Raw genomic sequence first — 25,000 nt, 5'->3', positions numbered from 1 at the left:
AAAATGAAAGTGATATGAATAGAGATGCAAAAGAGAATGAGTGGCAGCTCAATGATGTGGAGCTGGAGAAAGATGTGGAGCTGGAGAAAGGCGTGACCAAGGCAGGTGCTGACAGAGGAAACCACCACGGAGCAGATCACGGATGGAACAGTGACGGATGAAACAGTGAAGGAGAACATGGCCGAAAGCACCAGCAGAATAACCAGGATGTACAATATGGCACAGTCAATGAATGGACCTTTGGTAGATGGATCTTTGGTTAATGGGCCAGATGGAACCAAGGGGACAACAAACTCAGATGGCGCCATTAGAGGTGGGGACCTAGGCAGAGGTGGTGACATAACTCTGATATGCATCTATAGTTGCTGGACTGTTGAGGCGCAGGGTTGAAAGTCAAGTTAGGGTTAGGGTCTAACCCACTCAAAATCCACAAGTCCCACCCACCCAAGTCAAACACAAGTCCCACCCACCCAAGTCAAACACAAGTCCCACCCACCCAAGTCAAACACAAGTCCCACCCAAGACCAATGGTTAAACACTTACAGTTCTCCACATTTTCACAAAGTCATGAAAATGAATGAAGTACCCAGTGAACCAAAGTAGCCATTACATCAATGGGGATTAAAAAAAAATTAAACAAGCTAAATGAAAAAGCAGCATCAGACACAAATAGAAATGGGCACAAAGAATATGTTAAATTGAATATTAAATATTCAATTTAATGAATCAATCAATATTACTATTGATTAGCATTACCAAACATGGACGTTTTATTATTATTTTAATTTAATACTGTGAAGCTGCTTTGATACAATCTGTATTGTGAAAAGCGCTATACAAATATTCTTGACTTGACTTGACAAAGGCATAGAGAAAAATCACAAAGCAGAAAAATAACATAAGACAGCCACTAAATGAAAACAAGTGCATAAATATAATTTAAAAAAACAGTAAAGACAAAAGATTTTTTACAATACATTTCAATACAAAACATAACCGTTTTATGAAAATAGGAATTTGCATAAAATAGTCAATGGGACAGGGTCATAAAACAGCATAATGGCAGATTAGGCAAGGAACATATAAAAGATGTATGGAAGACATTAACTCATAAACACAAAAAGCAACAAAAAAATGCAAAGACAGGGCAGTCAGAAAATACAAGGGAGGGGGGGAACACACAAATACAAAGGGCCCAGTGATACAATGGACAAACTAGTCTTAAATTGGATACATGAGATGAAGGTGAAGCAACAATTTCAGGAGTATTAAACAGAAATGTATGTCACTCAATAAATAATGTGCTCGTAAATGCCTACAGGGCAAACTATTAAATGGTTCAATATTAAGAACAAATAAGTTCTTAATACAATGTTCAAATACTGTGTATTTGTAAAAATAAAAAGTGAATTGCACAAATCCAAAGGACTGAAATGGTTATGCTTAATATAAAAAAAGTCCCTTTACATCTGTTAGGTATGCAAAGACAGTCCTTATTAGAAATGGTTCAGATTCAAATAACTAATTCTGAATATTCTGAAAGCTGTGGGATAAACACCATTCAAGCTTTACGTGGGATATAGATGAATGTTACCCAGCCTTTTCCAGTGACAATGAAAAAGCAATTAACTAATTCCTCAGATTCACACATCGTTGATGTATAAAATAAGCCACAATAACTAACAGGAAGAAAAATCAGTGAAGACTATAGAAACACAAGAACAGAAAATATATAAATACAATATATGCCATACCTGGACAGCTCATATCTTCAGACAGTTTGTCTTTAATCTCTTGACAGAACTCTTCACTTCCATGTCTCAATAAAACTCGTGTCTCCAACAGCACTTGTTAATGAAACAACTCTTGATTGGGTCATTATATTTAAGCTCAATATTAACTTTCTATATTTATTATGAAAATACAACTATACATAAAGAGTAGATATCTACAAGACGACAACATAGAAATAAATGTCTTACCCTCGCTTCAGTTGGTTCTTCACTCTCCAACCTACATCACAGACTGACAATCTATGCAGGATCACCTTGTGGGCATTTATACAAGCAACCAGAAATTAAATTCAACAAACCAAATTTCATTAAAAAAAAAGAACTTTCTGTACATGCCCTAATCCACAAATTATTTTTTAACAGCCATGTATGTGTAACCTTTGGCTAAACATTAAAAAAAAAGACTACGCCACCTAGGTTACTTCTCAACCTAGGAAAGTAAAAATAAATCAAAATACCCCAAAAAGAATTGAACCAAAAGAATTACAACAATAAGAAGGACCCTGCTGGTTCGGATTGCATGAAAGACAGAGAAGTGACTTTCCAAAATTATAAAAGATGTATTTCGCACAGGAAAAATCATTCATTTAAAACATCCTAAAAATAGATCTCATACAACATTTACCAATTAAATACCCACAATTTATAAGAGACCATAATCAATCCACCTAACCAAAAGGGACAACACACAACAACTCTGTGAATAAAGTTTCTTAAAGCAAGTGATAAACAAAATAAAGAAACCGTAACCAAAACGAAAACAAATACACTCTCCCCTTCTGTTAAGCTTCAGAATCACAGTTCAAATAGTCAAAGGTGGATATATACTGGCAAAGAAATTTATAATACCAAAGAAAGAAAACAAAAAGAAAAGATTACACAAACAACCAAAATGACGTTAACATCAGGACTAATACTCTGTAAGATCATTCAAGCTGCTTTAAATGGACCAAACTACCAGCGTGTTAACTTAATATGATAGCTCATAAAACACGCATGCCCACTACGACAGCGCATTTCGTAGTCTTTACAGAGCTCAGTAGATACAGTGGTTCGACACCGCAACGTCCAATGCAGTCAGCCGTACGAGCAGGACAATGAAACAAGAACACAAACTGGTATATTAAAAAAACAGCAGCTAGCGCTCTTGGACCGCACCTGCCAGTAAAAGCACGAATGTGCATCAATATCACTTCATTTCATCCCTACCAAAAAGAGAAGACCCACAATAAATATTCCTTGGCTCAGAGGGGAAATTCTTAGGCAACAACAAGCTTTATGCTACCGGCTTTTGCTACCTCACGTACACACATTCCTGATGACAAACATACATTTAGACCGTGATCTGCAACTGAGAAAGCAATAAAGCCAACAACTCACCAGGGAGGGCGACGGGACATAAGAACAAATAGCCTGCTACCAGACACAGCTCAAAGCAGAATGACAATGCCACTTAGACAGGCTTTTTAATCACGCCACCAGAACATGACGCACCTCCATGATTGAGCGCACAGGTGTACTCAATGTCAAGCCACGGTTCAACACCAGTGGGCATATCTTGCAATTAGAAATATACGCTACCACTAACAATTAACCACTTCTAAAGAGCCAACGCAAATTTTAAAGATTCTCTACCAGTCACATATGCATACTGTATTTCCTCATTGAAAAACATACATTCCCCTTCATCTTCTACACTTGGTTTCTCCCAACTTCCAAGATGCACCTGTCATGAAACAGAAGGGTTAGGGTTAGATTTAAATCACAAAATTATAAATCACTACATTATAAAACTGACAAGATCAGGTAAAACCATTAGATTGCCTTTCATGAGTTGAGCATTACGAGCTGTTTTGTATAGCTAAAAATAAAAGGAAGACTCCGGAAGACTTGCACATTCTAATTGCAAATGACTCTTGTTGTGTTCATGTGTTGTGTAATGATATAATGTGTGAGAACGGTGTGTCTAGTACGTATGACAGATACTACAGCCGTGCCTGCTCTTGATTTTAAAATAAAGACTAAATTACTAAATGAGAGGGTTTAATGAGACTCTGACATATCCACTTTTATTATTAACTTTATTTTACCAGGAAAAGAAGCACATTAAGATTAAGAATCTCTTTTACAAGAGCGTCCTGGCCCAGACTGACAGACACAGTTCGTTTGAGTTTAACAGATAATATTCATCAATATATACACAAATACACACTGTAAGAAATTATATTCTGCCCCGATCCAACTTCCACTCCAATATATACATTTATATCAGAATGTTCCTTCACTTAAAAGAGCTTAATTATCATATAGAGACAATTACATCCAATCTCAGTAATATGTAAATAAATAGTATCACAGAGGGCAACCAACGACCATTTTGATTACAGGGACAACAAATAGCTGGTCACCGTAAAACATTTGACCGTTCTAACAGAAGATCAAAGATGTGATCACTTCAGATAGATTGTATCATCTAAACCTTTTGCTGTTCTGATTTCATTTACATTAAGAGTTGACCATTTGGGTTGATCATATCCTGAACAAATGGTAATCAATTGTAGAATGGGAATGGGACACAGAGAATCTTCTCAGACAAGGGGGTGTCTCAACTTCATTAACATACAGACCACAGCTGTCACGATAAGAGCAACTTCATTTGCATTAAGAGTTGTAAACTGTACCAGGATAAAAGGTTTGAGATTTGGATGATCTGGGTTCATTCTGACACCGGTGAACCCAAGGTGCTTTTGTGTACCTTGCCACTACTTTACTGTAATAAACTTCATTTCTGAGATCTTCGACGTCCACATAATTTTTTTCTTACAACACACAAGCAAATCCAATCAAATTTCAATATCAATACAGAACTAGTTAAAACATCTACAACCTGATGTTTCATTATCCTCATATTGTTTAAAACTACTTTGAAAATGTCCAATGAAACCGCCTATTAAGTTTGGCGGAAAGGTTCCCTGCTGCTGAACAACAGCTTTCCCTTTCTGAGTGCCGTCCTGGCTCTGACCAGTCGCTCGGCTGGGTCCTTTGAGATGATCATTCTGGCACGTGTGCTTGTGGGGGTAAATGCGGGTGTTAGTATGAACGTCCAGCCCATGTACTTCGGAGAAAGTGCACCTAAGACCCTGAGAGGTGCCGTTGCCTTTTTTTCAGCCGTTTTCACTGCTCTAGGGATCCTGATGGGCCAGATAATGGGTCTGACTGTTAAAGCACTTTAAAAGACATACTGGTCATATTTTGCAACATAAGCAATTATGGTACATGATGCATCTTAAAGGGATTATTAATTGGATGTGAGAAATCACAAATGTCACAAGTGACAGACCTTGTAAGTTTCTGGCCAGAATTTCTAGAAACCACATCAGACAACATTAGATTTCAGACCTATATAGAGAAAACAGAAGTTAGCATGATACATTTAAAAAAAAAAATTAACATTAAAACAAACTTCTTACTCTCAATAATTCCGACCTTCAGTAGCTTCATTACTCTCCAACTTCCATCAGTAACAAAGCTGTAGAAGTTCAGCTACTGGGCTTTTATACTCATGGGCACAAATTGACAGACATGTAAACAACCCAAAATTAAGTTCACAAAATAAACCTCAGTATAATAAGATTTTGTAAGTGCCCTAATTAAAAATATGATATAACAACACATTTAAACATTGCAAAGCATTTCAATGAATAAAAAAAGAATCCCATTCGACCCCAGTTTGGTTTCTCACACCTCCCATTATACACCACAGCAAAGATACAAAAGACCATTTTAGAAGCAGCTAACCATTTTTTTTTTAAAACTGGTTCCAGTAAGCAGTTAGATGGGTTCTGAAACTGACTGAGTTTTTTTGATTTTCCAATTTAAATCATGCTCTAACCAAACCTAATTGTTTTACATTTTATGTTGAAGTTGATAGTTTGAAAGAACATGACCTGTTCTCCTTAATGGCAAAAGTCTCATTACACTGTATTTAGCACAAAGGGCTACCATAATGTGGGAGCAGCATGTATGTACGTTTGTATTTTTGAGTGAATAACGTTTATGCATGGTTATTGAAAAATAAGACACTGAAATAAGGCCACAAAACACATACTAAATATGTGTCCACAAGACTTCTGAGTACTGGATGTTGTATCCTAGTTTTTGCTTCAAAACGATGCGAAAATCATCACATAAAACAATATATTGATTTACATTTTTTACAACACTTTTTGTTTACTAAGGCAATATGCGTGGAGGTGTGAATGATCAAGAATAATGCTGGGATTCACACCTGAGGAGACAATGACCTGCATAATGAGCCGCATAATGAGCCTTTCAGTCAGATATGTGACTGGGAGGCAACTACAAGAAGGAATGTGAGGACAAAAGAAATATATATATATTTTTAGTTTATTTAGAATATAGTTAACAATATAAATTAGAGCCAAAGGCACTTTTCGAATACACAATTATGCCTTGCGAGAGCACAGGCAAGACCTGAACAGCACACGTCTGTGTTTTGGAGAAGTTTGTGAGGATCAGTAGTATGTACACATGGGCATCAAACACTCTGAACATAGACACGATTGCTTGTTCTGACAGAGGAACTGTTCACTGATGATATCGACCCGGCTCAGATTCGTATACAGCAGTGTTACCCAACTTCAGGACACGCCGACTTTCAGCACAAGTGCCGATGTGCACCTCTTTACCAAAAATGTCACATTGCCAAGGGACTGGCTCAGACGAACTGCAGCTGACTGTATGCGATCTAGAGTATGATTACGACAATGAGTCGGTCCCGACACATGTTGTCTAACTCCAATAGAGTTCAGAATGTCTTTAAATGCCAATCCAATGCATATTTTTCGTTATCTACATGAAGGCTATATTAAAATCACCAACAATTAGGACTTAATCTGCAACCAGTACTAACTCTGATAGAAAATCAGCAAATTCTTTGATAAAGTCTGTATGGTGCCCTGGTGGCGTGTATACAGTAGCCAGCAAAAATCTCAAACCTGATAGTGTTACATGAAGCACCAACACTTTAAAACATATTACTATAATTACGCCCTTAGCGTTTCAGACGAGGTTCATGTTTATAACCATAATCTTGTGGGGTTGACTCATTTAAAGCAATGTAATCGTCTGGTTTTAGCCAGGTTTCCGTCAAACACAGCACATCTAGACGTTTTTTTGGATTTCCAAATTCGGGGAACAGACACAGTCTCTATATGATGATATCTAGGTGAACGAGTCTCTATGTGATGGGATTTATCTGATCTAGATCACAGTGAGTCGGCTTTGCAGCCTTGGCTAATTTAAGTATACATGAGATTAAATAATGATCTGAGATGTCATCGCTCTGCTGCAGAATTTCAACGGCATCAACATCTATTCCCTGTGATAGTATTAGATCTAGAGTATGATTACAACAATGAGTGGGTCCTGAGACATGTTGTCTGACTCCAATAGAGTTCAGTATGCCTCTAAATGAAAAAGCCGCATTGGGATTTGCATTATCTACATGGATATTATAAAGTCACCAACAATTAGGACTTTATCTGCAGCCAGAACTAACTCTGATAGAAAATAAGCTAATTCTTTAACTAAATCTCTGTTTTTTAGAGGTTAACCCCTGCCTGGTTTAAATGTTTAAAAAAGATTAACAGTTGAAAAAATTTGTTAGAAATTTAGAAAAGTAATCAAATATAATCCGTTACATTATGAAGAATATCTTATGCTGTTTTGTAAATTCAGAAATATAAAGCAAGTACACATTTCAAATTTATTTCAAGAAACAACTGTACAGACAATAAACATCATCACAACAAATTTAAAATCAAGAATGCAAGCACACATACACAAAAAACAACTTTAAATCTACAGGAAATGATAAGATGCTTGTATGATTGAGTTTCAGTGTTGATTGAACATGTTCCAGTGCTTTAGTTTCTGTACAGGAGCAGATGAATCTCTCACAGCTCATGATTCAGATTCTCCAGCGAAGTTCGGGTTAGTGAATGCAGGCTGTTAACAGATTGTAAAAAATGCTGAGCACTTAATCTCTTATTCAGGTTAAACTTGCAGTACATGGTTTGGTCACGTTGGCTAGAACGAGATGTCAAGTGGTCAAGTCAAAATGAATTAAACTTACCACATCGATATTCTTGGTTTCTTGTTTGAAGATGCTGATTTGTCCTGGTCTGACACCCTTCACACTGAAGACGTAGTACATGCCGGCCAGTATCAGCGCCGCACACACAATAGCCCCAATCACAGCCCCGGCGATCAGACCGCTGTCTGCTGCTCCACAAACAACAGATTCAGATACAACAACAACACCGTTTATTTCAAAACCAATCTGTATATGAACTCACTGGTTGATCCGTCGGTTGGGATGACGATCCCATTATCATCTGTCACATAATCTAAAAACAAGAGAAAGTGCCGTTAGGAGCAGTTTCAGACAGCATGAGATCAGGATGGTCTGGATGGGGATTTCTGTCTCGTCTCTCTGAACTGTGTTAGTCAGCTCATATGAGCTAGGTCTATCTTAAGGTTTTAGATATAGAGATGTCTAACATCAGAATTTTGATAAACGTGTCGGATTGAATGCTGATTCCGAGTCAAAGCCGTAAATGTGTTTGTCAAGCGTGACAGAGCAAACGGCGTGTGAATGATGTGACGTACACTGCCGGTGTCGGCACACGAAGCCTCTCTTCTGCACACAGTAGTTGTCATTCCATGTGCCGTCATGATACATCTCAACGCAGTTCTCTTTGCCGAAGTCGCCATCGTGAACGGCTTCATTGGGTTCTCCAGGAGCCCAGTTGGTGAAGCCCAGAGATGTCAGATCCGTCCAGCCCCATCCAACTACAATCACAATCATCAGCACATGATCAGTGTATCTTATACAGCATCTACAGCTAATGCACGGCAATGAAAGACAGATAAACAGCTCTGTTGCGTACATGAGCGATCTCTGGTCAGGCCGATCCAAACATAGTGGTACTTGGTGTAATTGATATTCCTGATGAATTCCACCTCAGCTCGACTGTGAATTGAGGCTAATTCGCCCCCATTCACCTCTTGGCAGAAGTGTCTCGCCTCTGGCCACGAGAAACCCACTTTTCCGTTATATACAAAATAGCAGTGACGTCCGTACGTCCACCAGCCTGGCAAACACTTCCCATCGCCCGGAGCCGGCGTCGCCGGAGGCTTTTCTGCAGAGAGAATCCAGACAGACGTTTGTAATCGATTTGAAGGGCTTGATGCTTGTCTGTCAGCATCTTTTCTCAGCTTTACCTTTAGTGATTTTGCAGATGTAAGGCTTGGCATCATTGCAGGCCGTGTCATTCCAAGTGCCCTGGATGAAGTGTGAGGGCGCGTGCATGCTGACACACCCTTCTCCCTTGTGATTGGTCGGTTCTCCTGGACCCCAGTGAGTGAAGAAGACAGGCCAACCATCAGACCATCTGTACGAATCGCTGTCAGGCTGAAGAAGAAGAGCGACAGCTTGAGGTCTGCTCACCGTCTGTTGTGTAATGTACAGTATGTAATTATCATCATCTACTGTACCAGTCGGCGAAGTCCGATCCAGGCGTCCGTCTTGCCCTGCTGCACGGCTCCAGATATGAAGGCCTGGTCGTAACTCATGTCCACACTGGCCAAGTTTCCACCCTCCTTCACACAGGCTTGCTGAGCTTCTTCCCAGGTCTTGGGTTCTGAAATCAGCTTATAGCAGTTGCTGTACCAGGTGATGTATCCGGAGGCACACGGCGAGCTTGTGGGCGGCGGGACGGGAATGCTGCTCGCTGCGGAAGACGGCAGGAGATACAAGCGTCAAAGGTTAGAGGAGATCTACTGATATGTGAAACAAATCAGATCGCTAACTCTTTAAACTCTTGTCATGTTTCCCAGCCCTGTTCCTGGAGCCTGGAGCCTGGAGCACATGACTGGCACAGTTTAGTCTTGCACAGTTGATTTGAAAATGAAGATGTAAGTACATTTCTTCCTAGAGCACACCCATCCTCGCTCGTGGTCACATCGCTCATCGTTCCAGCGGCCCGTGACCAGGTGATTATGGGTGATTGAAGTACAGTGTTCCTGAGAGAAAGACACCAGAGTTCAGCATCATCTTCAGCTACCATAAAATACTATAAGAATTGATGTTCAATATATCATAATTCAGTCATCAGTATCATTGAGAAGTTTTTGGGGGGGAACAGAAGTGAATTAAGTAACAGAATTGAAGATTAAATTCAATTTAAGTAACTAAGTATTTTTTAGCTGGAAAATTAAAACTTAATGAAGACATATTTTGAAAGATTGGCTGAAAAGTCTCAAATCTTCAGGTTTTATAGGCCAGACAGGCAAACAGAGATGGAGAAATAAATTCCCCTTACTGTCTTTTCAATTCAAATAAAAATTTGGCTACTTTGATTCAAATTACAACTCATGAATTGAAAGAATCCAGTTGTCAAATTCTGAATTTGATCCCCATATGGATCTTCTCACCTGCCCGTCAGCGTTGTTTGGCTCCTTATCGGCCCAGTTTGTGTACAAGACCGGACTGACTCCATCACTCCAGGCAAACTTCCCTTCATGCAGCGTATCGGATAAACCAATCCAAACTGGCACAACCAGATCCCTGAGATAACTGGCCACAAAATCTGGAGAGAAATTTGAACATGAACATGAAGACTTGCATTTCCTGAAGGTTTTGCCATCATAATAAAAAGATCAGTTTAGGGCTCACCTTGCAAACACTGCAAAGCTCTTTTTACAATTGAAATCATATTAACAAATACTGTAGATTATTATGAGATCTCATGAAGTACCATTTTCGTTCTGATCATCGATGACGGCGAGATCTCCTCCCTGCTGTCGGCACCAGTCCCGCGCAGAAGTCCAGTTGGCCTTGATCTCAGACTGATGGTGGTGGTTTCCTTTGAATATGTAGCATTTGTTGCGGAATTTCATCCATCCTGGGAGAATAAAAACCACAACGTCTTCAAAAAACACTGAACCATCACCAGACCAGCCAGTTTTTGATTCATGTATGTTGCTTTATATCAGATGTACCCTCGGGACAGTTTCCTTCCCATGATGCCGTTGGAGGTGGAGGCGTGTGGTCATTTCCTGGATATTTTTTACACACATAACCAGCGCTGGAACGTCCACAGTTCGCATCATTCCATGAACCTATCGAAAAAAAAGAAAAAAACTTCACATTTAAACCACTTTGATCTCGAACACTAAAAACATAATATGTGTTAATATACGATAAATATAAGTGCACACTGAAGAAGGCACGCGCCGAAACGCGTTTGTGCAAATAAAAAGACTATTTATGCATAGTGCGGCCTCTCTCCTGTTCTAAATATTCCAATTATTCAGGCCAGCACTCTTAAAGTTTACTTTAATCACTGAGTGAAGCCCGCTCCTATTCCCATTTAATATACGATAAATAAATATACAGCTACACTTAATAAATGTACAAGTAACACAAGAATGTGAAGTCTGTGTGATCCACATCTGTCAGTGTTTAAAACGAATCATGGTTTTTAAGCATCACACGTACACACACTCCTTTTGGATTGTGTATTTTTTTATCGTTGTTCACGCTGTATTTCTTGTATTGATTACAGAAATAATTCATAATCCTCATCTATTAATATTGGTAATTTGTTACAGAAGCATCCATTAAAAGAAACATATTAAATGGCAGCGTTATGCTAAAGAAAAGGAGATGATGTTAGGGGTTTTCAGCCATAAAATAAGAACATCATCAATAATAATAATTTAAGTTTTCGATTGAAGTTGAATATTTTTAAGACATGTCAAAATGAAGTACAATAGCATGTACATTAAATTAAGCTTTACTTTACTATGTAGCATGAAATAATAATTGAGCATGAACTGCACCTGGATGTCTGTTCATCTGGACACACTGTTCTTCTCCGTTGGCGTCGTTGGGCTCTCCGGGACCCCAGTGCACATACGTCACCGGAGACAGATCGATCCACCTGCACAGAGAAACAGCTGACCGTCATGCCAAAGAATATGTTAAAGACAAGCACTAATAACACTCAAATGTTTTAAGGCTTACAGATACTCTCCACCCGCAACCCCCAACATTCTCATGCCAATCCAGGCTGCCGCCGCCTGACCGGTGCCTACCTGAACCCAACAACATCAAGCCAGACAGACCGTTACAACCATCCAAACACTAATGCTTGACAGAGAAGAAAACAAAAGCATTATTGATCAAACATTCAAAAGCCTGGAGCAATAGAGAAAAACTGAAGCCGTACCAGGCTGACCACGTAAGACTGCTCGGCTTCATCAGCAATAGACACCAACTGAGCTTTTTCTTCATAACATCTCACAAGAGCCACGTGAAAGTCCACGATATCGGTGTCATTATAGTAATAACAGATGCCATTGTTCTTCCTCCAGCCCGGGTTCGATCCGCACTCTGGAGCTGGAAGAAAATAAACAAACACCTTTTTTACAATACAAACCGTTCTTTTTCAGATTTCGCAAAGTAATAGCTTTCAATTTCCTAAACACATTTTCCAAACCAAACTCAGGCCACAGAAATGGAGCACACTTTTTTCATTGGTCAGAGTAGCTTCTATAGTTACCTGGAACGGGGGACGGAGGCACCGGTGGTATAATCGGTTTCTTTCCTTTAGCAATCATGCAGATCCAGTCCTGGTGGGCGTCGCAATTCAGGTCGTTCCACCAGGACGTCCCATTGACTGTGGTCACCATCTCCACACAATTTTCTCGCCCATTGTGATTATTCGGTTCACCATGGCCCCAGTTTGTGTGACTGACAGGCGTCCCGTCACTCCAGTGGTAACCTTGGAGAAGGAAGGATAGACACAGGTCACACATCCGTCCTTCGGATCAGACGTAAAACCGAGGTCCTGACTTTCTGTGGTCATTAAAAATCCCATGGCACTTCTCGTAAAGAGTGTGTGTGTAACCCCGGTGTTCTGGCCACATTCCACCCGCATTGGCCCCTACCAATCATGGCCTCCTAATAATCCCCATCCATTGAGTTGGGTCTATCACTCTCTCTCCTCTCTCCACCTGTAGTGTGTGTGTGTGTGTGTGTGGTGAGCGCACTGGCGCCGTTGTACCGTGGCTGCCGTCGCATCATCCCAGTGGATGCTCACACTGGTGGTGGTTGAGGAGAGACCTCCTGATATGATTGTAAAGTGCTTTGGGTGTACAGTTGTACATATGAAAGCGCTGTATAAACGCCACATTCTATTCTATTCTATTCAGGTCAGCTGCGCCAAACTAAGTATTATTTACTTGAGCGAATCAGCAGGAGGAAAAACAAACCTCCCTCCACCAGGTTGACGCTCAGTCCGATCCACTTGGTCTTTCCCTTTGAATAGCTGGAGAGGAAAATTTCCTCCGCGGGATTGTGGATGCTGACCAGATCGGCTCCGCGGGTGAGACAGTCGTCTCTAGCCGCCTGCCAGCTTTTCTTCTGGGGAAAGTCCACTGTGAACAACTGCAGAAGCACAAACACAAATAGATCAACGAGAAGACAATTAAAACACATTCACTCATTCTGGACGTTCTCTCTGAAACACACACACTCTCTCTCTCTCTGTCTAACCAGAGAATGTTGTTTATGTTTTTTGATTGACAATGACACAAAAGGCACTAAAGTTTCAATCTTGACCATCGCATCCAATAAATTGAGGTCCTGTAAAACAAGGAGTCCCTATCTTGTCTATTTTCCCTCTAACATTACATTTACGCATTTGGCAGACGCTTTTATCCACAGTGACCTACATTGCATTTCAAAGTACACATTTGCATTCCTATCAGTTCTTGCTTTCCCTGGGAATCGAACCCATGACCTTGGCGTTGCAAGTGCCAACGCTCTACTATTTGAGCTACTTTTAACGTTTCTGGTCTGCATGTAACCATAGGGTTAGGGTTAGCCTATAGTTAACCCATAGTCGTTAAAAGACGAAACTGAATCACCCTGTAGCAGTTTCTGAAGTGAGGCTCTCCACCCCAGCCGCTGTCACATCCCGTCACCGGCGGCGGAGTCGGAGCGCGTGTCGGCGGAGAGATGCCGTTCCTGGGAGCTTCACACACAAAGGGAAATGATTCTTCACACTGCTTGTTATTCCAGAATCCTGCCAGCGGGGCCGTCGTCATAGTGACACATGATCCAGCATGGTTATCTAGAGATACAATAAAGTCTGATTGGTTTATGAATGATGATGTCATTTGACTTAAAGTCTAAACAGCGCTCAGGTGTAAGATCTAGGACAGAAAAGTTCAGTTGGTTTACTCGGCTCGTTGCGGCCCCAGTTGGTGTAAGTTAATAAAGCGTTGTTGTCCCAGTAATAGTCGACTCCCGCTTCGCCTCCTCTCGCCCGCAGCCCGATCCACCAGTCACCAGAGTATCGGCCCATCAGAGCTGTAAAATGAGCCTGTTCGTACCTGCACAGTGCAACAGCAGCTCAGTTACTACAGCTATACTGGCACAGAAGCAGTTCCTGCCTGTGAACGAACACACACACACACACACACACACACTCACAGGTCCATGATATGCAGCAGAGTGCTGTTTCGACTCTCACAGAAAACTTTGGCTTCTTCGCGGCCTCTAGCAGCTTCTTCAAACCAATAGCAGGAATATTCAAAGACATCCCAGCCCTGCAGAACAGACACACACGGTCAGCTGGACAGGCTCAGGGTCACTGCTGTCCCCCCACGAGCGCAGGACTCACCTGAGGACAGCCGTAGATGGTGGGCTGGACGGAGGGTAGAGGATAGTGACCTTTGGGCATTTTACAGATGTAGGTGTTTAACTCCGTGCAGGTGACGTCATTCCATCGGCCCGTCTGAGACACAAAACATTATGCTGACATTCTTGCTCCAGTGTTTAATTCCAGACGTGTGTTTGTCAGTGTACGGAGTGCAGTACCTGATGGAACATCTCCACACAGTCCTCGTTAAAGCCCAAGTGGTTGTTGGGTTCTCCGGGAGCCCAGTATGTGAACGTGACCTCGTGATGATCTGACCACGAGAACAAACCTGAGAAGCCCAGATCATTCAGACCGATCCACACGTCACTGGTGGCTGTTTTACGGGACAAAGAGAAAAGTCTTCACACACACACACTCTTGGGAATGTACTAATGTTAAAATGTCAACTATGTTCAAATGCGTCTCCTGTGAGCACTTGTATATTTTGATACAAGCTTCCCAGTACATGGAAACACGTGACGCAGCTTACAAGCCAAAACAGGAGGCTAGCTGCGATTTCAATCATAAATGGTGTTTATTTGTACACAAACAAGCCAATAAACACACGTACCCATATACAGGTAGCTCTCCAGCCAGCTCTGCTCTGTCATGGACATGATCGAGGCCAGATCGGCTCCCAGCTGCCTGCAGGCCGTCCGCGCGCTACGCCACGTTTTCTTCTCTTCAAACGGCTTATAGCAGAACTCTCCAAACTCGTACCAGTCTGGACCAGAACACCGAAGCTCTGAAAGAGACACACCAGTCAGAGCTGTGCAGTATGCAGTGATGTTGAGGACAGTCAGAAGACTCTCTCACCTCCATCAGTGAAGTGGTAGGACACAGAGTAGAGCCCGTCAAACCTGAAACACATCACACAGCACATATCTCTTTATCTGGCTCGGCAGCAGGGGTTTCGGAGAAGGCTGAGGAGACTTACTGTCTGGATACGATGCCGTTCTTGGTGGATCCGCTGTAAAAGTTCTGACCGTCAGCTTTGAGCAGAGTACAGTCTCCTCCAATGTCATTCAGAACCACTCCAGCGTGGATTGCAGCCGCACAGATATTCGAGTCCTGATTCATAAGAAAAATCCTCAACTGCAACGTTTGGTTCATGTGTACTGTACGTGGTCAATGCTTACACTAGAATCAAGGGCTCAGGTCATCATTTATTATACTCATACCCCGCGATACACATCTGTCCCGAACACAGAATACGTCTCTCTGGCACAACCAGCAGGGCAGTGAACCCTGAAATGAACAAGAACACACAGAGAAATGCTTTTGAATGTGATTCAAAGTAAAACATAAATCTAAAACATTTATTCTTCAATATGCACTATTGGTAGCCTGGGAAAACCCAGACCACTCTCAGTTGTAACTGAGTAAGGGTCTGGCAAAGCTCCATAGACAATTCATTTCCACAGGGGCGTCACCAACGGACGTCGGATAGATCTAAAACCAATCAGAGCGATGAATGACATGACGTATGCAGAGCGACGGAGAAACATCTCGAGACTCTCAGCAATTCTCTGTTTGTGTTAACGAAAATGACCATTTTAAATCGCTTGAAACAGACGTGATAGCTGATTCGAACGAGTGATGTTGTGATGTTCCACGGCGGCATCCATGTCTGTAATGTACAAAATCTGCGTCACCGTCTCTGCTCTGTCGTCATCGTGTAAAACGTTTCTGATTGGTGCCGCGATTTCGGCGGATTGGAAATGGGTTTCAATGGGCTCTTTGCCAGACCCACTTGCAGAGCAAATCTAAATTTGCCGGAAGTGGTCTGGGTTTTCCCAGGCTACACTATTGGAGGATTTAGGTGAGTATTTGTTATTCCACAGCATTATCTGTGTCCAGTGTTAGGGTCATCGCTCTGTTAACCAGCTGATTATTTGAATCTGGAGGATGAATCAGGAGGACCAGTGTTTTTTTAGAAACTCAGAAACTCAATAATTACGTCATTCTGTCTATGGAATGGTCCAGGTTGGGTTTTGCACCGCAAGAAACAGCATCTAAAGAAACCGCAACAACCCCCCAAAAAAGAGGAAGCAGATTGTTTTATTACACACTGAGAACATACAGGGATTAATTACACTTCTATTTCAGTTTAAAAGATCTTGTGTTGAACTCACAGTCCGGTACGCAGCCCAGAACGTCCAGCCGCAATCCTACTTGACCGTTCCACTGCAGCGGCAGAACCCGAACGGACTGAGCGGAGATCGGCGTCCCTAACAAGCGGGTCTCCGGAGTCGTCCTGTCCACAGAACCCAGATACTCCTGTGACAGAATCACCATCAGCATTGTGTGTGTGTGTGTGTGTGTGTGTGTTAACCCAGATACTCCTGTGACAGAATCACCATCAGCATTGTGTGTGTGTGTGTGTGTGTGTGTGTTAACCCAGATACTCCTGTGACAGAATCACCATCAGCATTGTGTGTGTGTGTGTGTGTGTGTGTGTGTGTGTGTGTGTGTGTGTGTGTGTGTGTGTGTGTTAACCCAGATACTCCTGTGACAGAATCACCATCAGCATTGCAGAAACTCCATCTTTACACCGATAGATGCTCCTCGGAACAACTGTGTGTGTGTGTGTGTGTGTGTGTGTGTGTGTGTGTGTGTGTGTGTGTGTGTGTGTGTGTGTGTGTGCGTGTGCGTGTGCATGTGTGTGCGTGTGTGTGTGTGTGTTAACCCAGATACTCCTGTGACAGAATCACCATCAGCATTGCAGAAACTCCATCTTTACACCGATAGATGCTCCTCGGAACAACTGTGTGTGTGTGTGTGTGTGTGTGTGTGTGTGTGTGTATGTGTGTGTGTGTGTGTGTGTGTGTGTGTGTGTGTGTGTGTGTGCGTGTGTGTGTGTGTTTACCCCTCCGTCACTGCTGTAGTCATTCCAGTTCAGGCCGTCTGAGCTGGTCTGGATCTTAAACTTAGTGACCCAGTGATCTGTTGATGGGCAGCCCTGAATGACGACCCCGGTGATCTTCTTCAGCTGACCCAAATCCACCTGAATCCAGGAGTTGGCTGAAACACACAGGGTGAGCTTGAGCATCAGACAGAGGAGGCGAAGGACTTCTGGTTTCCTCGTCACATGCCTAAGCCTTATCATGTGTGATTGGAAAGTGAAGGAGACAGACCAGAAGCAGAGGGCATCCAGCAGGAGTTCCCCTTCAGACGGCCTTGATCTGGTCCTTTCCCACTGAGAGATGATGATGCTGAGAGCATTGCATTCGAGATGTTCCCATCCTCCACACCGAGCCCTCTCAAACACACTGGACACACACATACTCATCAAGATCATCTACTGTAACATTTACTATTGTATTAGAAGTTCTATTTCTCCCTCTTCACCTAAACCTCTTCTTAATTGGGATGATGTCACGTAAAAAACAGAAAATGTCTCGTCATTTCGTTCATACACAGGTTTAGTCTCACCGTTCTGCTCGCAGCTGAAAACCACCTCCAGGTATTTGTAGACGGTGGGGCAGGGGTCAGTGTCAGCGTGTGCGAACAGGAAACAGAACTCTCTGTTATCGCAGCTCTTCCTGGCCAGAGCCAGCGTGCCCTCGACAGTGCACACACCTGAACGTTCAGCAGTGCATCAGAAATACTGTACGAATCGCTCAAACCTACTCATCGACACTCTTAGTACTGGGATTTACCAGAGGTCCCGTCTCCATACGGGCAGATCTTGTCACTGCGGCGACCGTAAAAAGCAGACTGGATGTTGATGACGCTGTTCTGGGAACAGTGAAGGACCAAGCTGGAGTCCTGACAGGTGTATGCGGTGTAGAAACCTAGAGTAAGACAAGCAAAAACTCAGAAAGGCTCTAGAGATGCGAGTCTCACAAAAAACAGAAGCCAAACATACCGTCATGTGGCGGAGGAGGCTCGGGTGTATTCCCTGGAAAGAGAGAAGACATATTTTCTAACCGGCATCAATACTTCACTACATTTCATCTCTGTGGGCATGAACAGCGCAGCGGAACATACCTCGCCGCTTGCAGATATATCCTCTCTTATTCTCACAGTTATCGTCATTCCACGCTCCAGAGTTGATCAAAATGGACAGGCAGTCTTCATTGTAATAATCATCAGGGTTTCCTTTACCAGTAAATAAAGGTGCAGATTATTTTCTCCATTTAACGCGAATCTGGATAAATGAAACGAAACGCTTGAACGGTGCTTTATTATCTCATCGTAAAGCTTTTCTCAGCATCACCTGCAGCCCAGTTTATATAGCGGAAGGGAGAACCGTCTGTCCACGTCCAGCCGCCCTCGGTGATGGAGTCATGAGCTCCCATCCACAGAGAGACTCCCGTGGGAACCGCCTGGATCTGAGCTGTGTGGATGTCAGAAGTGAGTGAAACGGATCTGGAAAAGTCCATTCGTAACTCCAAATGTAACTGTGTCCGCATCCTTACCTTGGATGAAGCCCTGCTCAAACGGCTCAGTGATGCTGACCAGATCTCCACCCTGATTCACACAGTCTGCACGAGCGTCAGCCCACTTCCTCATGGACAGAGCGGTGAACAGGTAGCAGTAATCATTAAACGGGTCAGCGAGCCAGGAGCCGCACTTCGCGTTCCAGCCTGACAGAGATCCAATAACAGATTCAAGAGTGGAACAAGTGGACACTTACAGTCAGATGCCAAGAGACAGAACTGTGCCGAAAGTAAAACTGAAAACACTTCTCCAGCGTGATCCAAAGAGCATTTTTGCCATTAAATAGAAAAGGAACATCTTACCGTGTTGTGCATTTTTCGTAGTATTTTTAGATTTACATTTTTCTGGATCCTAAAATCTTGAAGATTAATGGGCCACTGTGCATGCACTAAGGGTTAACGATTTTCAGGATTTGTATACATTTATTATATAATCTGTACCTGGACCGGCTGTTGGGGGTGCGGGTGGCCCTTGACCTTTGGCTGCAAAAAAAAAAAATCAAGATAAATCAATTTTTCACTAAAACAATGCATTGAAAAATATGTGTACACAATACAATTACCCAATTAATTAAAAGACTGATCAAACGGGAAAAGCTCCCACCTTTCTGGCAGATGAAAGGGTAAGTGGCTGTGCAGGGCAGGTCGTTGATTTTCCCAGTGTCGTGGTGCTCAGTTCCTCGAATGTGAATGCAGTCTTCATTGCCCTGCCAGTTATCGGGCTGGTTCGTCTCCCAGGGAAGGAAGTCCTGCCGAGAGCAGAGGAACTGGACTTCACACATGCTCAAAATAAAGCTTTAAATGATTGCATCCAGAACCAGTGTCGTTCTTCAGGGACAGGATTGAACTCAAAATAGTGTTAAGCATTTCTCAGGTAGGCACCAGAAGCTTTCTCACAGTCAGACGAACTGGTTCATTTGATGAAGTTTAAAGTCCCTCTCCGAACATATTTTGAGCTATTTTTAAACATTCCCAGTGGTCTTTAAATTATGATTATGCCATTTTTAGCCAAAATCTCAACAACCTGTGCTGTTTTCTGGGACTTCGCTTCAGCAGAGCGGCAGTAGCTCATTAGCAATTCGCCTCTGTGTTGTGGGCGGAGCCGTTGGCACGGAGACGACCCTCCCTCTCCCCGTTGCTGAGAGCTCTGATCACCGATCATTATTTCACTCCGAGACGTCGCGGTAAAAAACAGCTCGACTTCACCTCGATATTTCATCCCTCCCACAGTGATCAATAAGGACATATTTAGTATCAGTGGATTGCTCGGAATTTTGGGATTATTATGATGCTAATGTCACCGCTCTATCTGAAAAACTGACTGACTCTCTCACGAGTGATGGGCTTGACACACGAGGGGACAAACGACTGCGACAGGCGTAACTCGACGGTGAAAGTGACGTATTGTTACAGTATGTGTTCCAATTTCAGCGCCACTGTCGGAGCTCTGTTCACAATGACATGCAACGGCTTGTGTGTGTGTATCTGACCCTGCTGCTGAGTAAAATTAAACACAAAACACAACTTCAAAAAAGCCCCTGTAAAACGCATTACATTACATTATAATCTACATCGCTTTAACACAGATGAAGTTAAGTTAACAGAGAGTTAACTTTTTTAACTAACTAGCCCCGCCCAGTGGAGTTACTACGTCACAACTCCAGTGTATTTTAGACGGCATTTTAGCGTCTGCTACTGATTCACAGTCATTTGAATGTAGAAATACTCAGAAATACAACTTTGAGCTTATTTTTCTCAAGATATGTTCTCTAACATCAGAAAAATGCCACAAGAACATGTTAACACCTAGAAAAACATGATGTTCATCGGAGTGGGTCTTTAAGGTCTGATAACTTACCGCTTGAGTTCCGTCGGTCCACACATACGTTCCTTCTCTGTCGATGTCATTAAGACCGACCCAGGAAGTCCTGCTCATGTGCGCTGTGAGATCAGGGAAACAAGACGTCATATACGGTGACGCTTGAACATTTGTCAATTCTCTGTATTTCGATAGAAATTTGACCAACGTTGTTTTTCTTTTTTTACTAGATTACAAACCCAATGAAACAAATAACTCAAATACTTTATATTACAAACATTATGTTTTCACATATATATTCTTTTGTGAGTGAAAAATGGTGTTGGAGAAACTCTAGGATGATCAATTGTTTTAAAGAGGTCTGCCGTCGCACCGGTCAGAAAGCTGACGGTCTCCTGGTTGTGGATGCTGACCAGGTGTCCGTTCTGAGCCACACAGTAACTTTCTGCGTTCTGCCAAGTCTTGACTGTTTCGGTCTCAAAGTGATAGCAGTGTTCGCCAAAGAGCAGATAGCCTTCATCACAGTGTGAGTCTGCAGAAAAACATTCAATGAACCTCCAACTTCACATGTATCAGGAAAAACACAACACTGACACTAACCCAACTATTATTCTAATTGAACTGCTTTCACATTTGATTTGTCTGTTCAAAACTAAGCCAGGCTGCAACACAAAGTTCCTGAAGGCCACAGCGCTCCAGTTTAGCTGTGTTGGACTTGAAGCGATCGGTGTGTGACATCTCTGTCGGTTCTTTAATGTCACACACCGATCGGCCTGGACGGCGCCGCTTCAAGTCAAACACACTTTTTAGCTTCAACCCTAATCAAGCGCACCGGATCCAGCAAATCAAGTCCTTCAGGCGTATCTGCACCGCTGAGCCTAAGCAAACACCAGTTGGTAAGATCATCACGTCACTGCAGATCGTGACTGGATGACGTCATGCGAAAGCTTGTGTCAGCCTGAACACACACACTAACAGCTGTTCATTCAGATGAGACGAGTGTGTGGGACTTTCACCTGGAGCTGAAGTGGGCTTCACATTCTGGCCTCCTGGCATCTTGCAAATGTATCCAAGGTTTTTAAAGCAGTTGGTACTTTCCCACTTTCCAGCATAATTTCCTATTACAGGGAAGAAAAACTGATTCAGCTCAGATTTTCAAGAAAATCTTTTGAAGCTAACATTGTGACGTTGGGTGTCTTCCCGACAACCGTGAATCTTACCGGTGTAAATCTGGCCACAGTCCCACTGGTTTGCTGTATTCTGAGGGAAATTTGGGCTCCAGTTTGAAAACTCAACTGCAGTTTTGTCCACCCACCTAAAGGTCCCATCTTGGTCCTTATCTGATGGTGTTATACATCAGAAAGATTGTTCACATACAGATAACTGATACAGGTCATAGTACTTCTGATCAGAGACCATCTTTATTGTCTTTCAAGGACAACATTTTGGCTTATATAGTCATTCTGTTGCTGAACTGAACGTTTCTTCCTCCAGTGGGAGCATTTGGAGAGCTTCATTTGGATAAGGGTCAGGGTAAAATCTTGTATTGTATGCACCACTCACCTGAAACCCCGATCCACAGATCAGGTAAATCTACCTGGTGGAAATCAGGCAACTGTGCATTAATGAAGAACTGCTCCGCTTCACTAGAGATGAAAACATACACTGAAAATGAGCAATGAATGTGACCCATTACAATCCAAGCGTATTCTTCATTACAAAGAGAGCATTCTCACTTTTTGATGGTCACTAGGTTTGCACCCATGTCAAAGCACTTGGTCTGAGCCAGATACCAGCTGGTCAAGAGATTCTGGTTACTGACCAACCAGTAACAGTTTCCAGAGAAACTCAACCATCCAGGAGGACAAATGGCTAAAGTGACAGAAACAAGAGAGCATTTTTCACTCAACCCTAACAGTCTAAGGCACGTTTATAATGATGAAATGTACCACTAATAACAGAATCGTGTGAAATACTGTATCTCGGTGCACAACAGAGGGAATCTTACTATTCAAAGCTCTCTTGCACATGTAAGGTCGCTCATAGCGGCAGGTGTGTGTTCTCCATTTCCCATAATCCTCTCCTGATTCTTTTATCATAGCAGTGCACACGCCGTTCGCTTTGTCACTAGATCCAACAGGGACAGTTTCAGTTATTTACATGAACATTTAAATGCTTTATTCATCATAGACTCTCCAGACAGTGAAAAACATACTGATAAAACTAACCAGGTATCGTAACTAGTTTTAAAGTTGTCTTACGTGAGATCAGGTTGTCCCTCCGGCCAGTTTAGGTACGTGGAAGTACTCGCATCAGACCAGGTAAAAGTCGTGGCATCTGGTTGAATTTGACAGAATATAGTTGTGCATTTCTGTGAAAAGAAGGAGGTGATTGCGGCGCTGCTGTGCGTAAAACAATGCATTTATTTGAGCTATGATTATTTAGCATGCGACCGAACGCATGCCCTGGTGTAGTCGTGCACTAGCAGTCTATTTTTAAGAAATAAAAAAAAATTGGTCAGGCTCTTCATTGTCTTTGTTGTTTATGGAAGACCTTGCGGTGCATGTGGGGAATTAGGCGGTTCGGAGAAGATCGGACACTGACGATTCTCACCATTGTGGAAAACCCGATCCAGAGGTCAAAGGCGGACGGGTCCAGACGGCTAGTGATGTACTGTTCCTCTTCAGAAGACGTGACCGACACCAGGTCTCCGCCTTCTCGGACACAGTCACTGCGAGCCGCCGTCCAGCTCTTCCGAACGCCGGCCCTTCGCTTGTAGCAGTTCGAGCCGAAGAGCTGCCAGCCGTTGGCCGTGTCACAGAGCGGAGCCGGGTTAGCTGGAGACAGACAAGCATATAAACTCAATATACACTGGGTACACATGTGGGTGATCTATGTCGCTGGTAAATACTTTACACGTACGGTTTGGTCGTTTACAGATGTACTGCCGTCGGGCGGAGCAGGTTTCATCGTTCCATCGGCCTTCACTGACGCCCTGAACCTGCCCACAATCCTCATTATCGGCCCAGTTATCCGGCTGACCCTCCTTCCAATACCTGCAGTTCACAGAAGGGCTTTCTGTCACGCTGGTGTGAATTGTTCAATCACAGAAATGTATATCATTTACTATAGATATTACTACTTTTTTACTATGAAAATGAAAATATATTTGGTGGTCAGTGTGGGGAACTTCTGCATCCATTTCTCAAAATAGAAACAATGCGTTCCTGCAAGAACTCCCAAAAGCAGGATCTTTTCCCAATGCAGAGCTACACAACGAATACATCAAGAAATGGGTTGAAAATGTGAATATCTGACTTACGACAGATAGGGATAGAAAACACTCCCGTCACTCCATTCCCAGTTTCCCTCTGACGCCACATCATTCAGTCCGATCCAGAAGATGGAGGTCCCGATCTGCGTCCGGACCCACATCTGAAAACACCAGAAGAGTGAGCTCTCGAACGCATGTCAGTGTGACTCCTCATCTCACTGCGGTGTGTCTCACCCGCTCATGAATGTCCTGGATGCTCATCAGATTACTGCCCTTGCTGACACAGTCCTCCAGCGCTTCGTGCCACGGCTTCATGTCGGAGGAGAAGAAGTAGCATCTCTCCTCATACGGCCGCCAGCCCTCCTCACACTGACCGAAGCCTTTTAGAAAACAGTGCGTTTCTCATTCAATCAGAAACAACATGAGGACAACAGAGGAGAACTGAGACTGAGTCTGGGTTCTCACAAGGGTTTTCTCCATTCTGTCACTGATGGAGTTTTCCTGACACTTCATTAGTCGGGGACATTTAATTTAGTATTCAGCAATAATATTGATCTCCTGCATTGACAGCATTATATGAGACCTGAGCTGGACGATGACACAATGGTTTTCTCCAGAGCGGCTCTACATACAGGTGCTGGTCATAAAATTAGAATATCATCAAAAAGTTGATTTATTTCAAGAATTCAACTTAACAGGTGAAACTTAACCAGTTCCTCTAAGTCAAATAGTGTTTTATAATATCCAGCAGAGGGAAAATTTCTGCTTGCAAAAAATAATGGTCAAACTTTCTATCATAAAAAGTCCCATGACTGAGATGTAAAGCTGAAAGTTGAGTGTCATATGCACTGCTAATGTTTTACTGAAATGGT

At 42.7% G+C, this 25,000-nt stretch overlaps 2 protein-coding genes across 2 annotated transcripts in view; both read right to left on the bottom strand.

The window, feature by feature from the left end:
* Positions 1-7,568: 7,568 nt before the first annotated feature.
* On the bottom strand, positions 7,569-16,888 carry LOC306984570 (macrophage mannose receptor 1-like; the record flags this gene model as incomplete). Its single annotated transcript, XM_079586043.1, has 27 exons — positions 7,569-7,823; positions 7,951-8,099; positions 8,174-8,224; positions 8,487-8,669; positions 8,768-9,019; positions 9,102-9,291; positions 9,375-9,610; positions 9,803-9,902; positions 10,314-10,468; positions 10,637-10,783; positions 10,881-11,000; positions 11,724-11,824; positions 11,908-11,978; positions 12,113-12,282; positions 12,446-12,667; positions 13,158-13,332; positions 13,815-14,020; positions 14,131-14,282; positions 14,383-14,498; positions 14,573-14,686; positions 14,770-14,924; positions 15,162-15,335; positions 15,407-15,450; positions 15,528-15,661; positions 15,772-15,838; positions 16,551-16,605; positions 16,726-16,888. 27 exons carry the CDS (start codon positions 16,886-16,888, stop codon positions 7,779-7,781), a joined length of 3,747 nt encoding a protein of 1,248 aa, XP_079442169.1. The 3' UTR covers positions 7,569-7,778.
* Positions 16,889-17,274: 386 nt separating this feature from the next.
* Positions 17,275-25,000, bottom strand: part of LOC306984569 (C-type mannose receptor 2-like) — a gene marked incomplete at both ends in the record, with an annotated part of 8,407 nt that continues 681 nt past the window's right edge. The window contains 23 exons of the mRNA XM_079586042.1: positions 17,275-17,289; positions 17,460-17,614; positions 17,728-17,862; positions 18,026-18,172; positions 18,253-18,387; positions 18,462-18,494; positions 18,584-18,694; positions 18,813-18,932; positions 19,015-19,182; positions 19,477-19,518; positions 19,640-19,784; positions 20,894-20,976; positions 21,228-21,386; positions 21,871-21,972; positions 22,075-22,194; positions 22,418-22,500; positions 22,591-22,726; positions 22,863-22,981; positions 23,116-23,225; positions 23,468-23,691; positions 23,777-23,910; positions 24,177-24,289; positions 24,363-24,508. Coding sequence (XP_079442168.1) covers positions 17,275-17,289; positions 17,460-17,614; positions 17,728-17,862; positions 18,026-18,172; positions 18,253-18,387; positions 18,462-18,494; positions 18,584-18,694; positions 18,813-18,932; positions 19,015-19,182; positions 19,477-19,518; positions 19,640-19,784; positions 20,894-20,976; positions 21,228-21,386; positions 21,871-21,972; positions 22,075-22,194; positions 22,418-22,500; positions 22,591-22,726; positions 22,863-22,981; positions 23,116-23,225; positions 23,468-23,691; positions 23,777-23,910; positions 24,177-24,289; positions 24,363-24,508 — 2,735 coding nt within the window. The remainder of the gene's footprint in view (positions 17,290-17,459; positions 17,615-17,727; positions 17,863-18,025; positions 18,173-18,252; positions 18,388-18,461; positions 18,495-18,583; positions 18,695-18,812; positions 18,933-19,014; positions 19,183-19,476; positions 19,519-19,639; positions 19,785-20,893; positions 20,977-21,227; positions 21,387-21,870; positions 21,973-22,074; positions 22,195-22,417; positions 22,501-22,590; positions 22,727-22,862; positions 22,982-23,115; positions 23,226-23,467; positions 23,692-23,776; positions 23,911-24,176; positions 24,290-24,362; positions 24,509-25,000) is intronic.

The sequence above is a fragment of the Phoxinus phoxinus genome, assembly GCF_949152265.1.
Source record: "Phoxinus phoxinus genome assembly, chromosome: 17".
Lineage (NCBI taxonomy): Eukaryota > Metazoa > Chordata > Actinopteri > Cypriniformes > Leuciscidae > Phoxinus > Phoxinus phoxinus.
The sequence above is the reverse complement of the archived record's forward strand: the minus strand, read 5'-3'. Positions and strand labels throughout refer to the sequence as shown.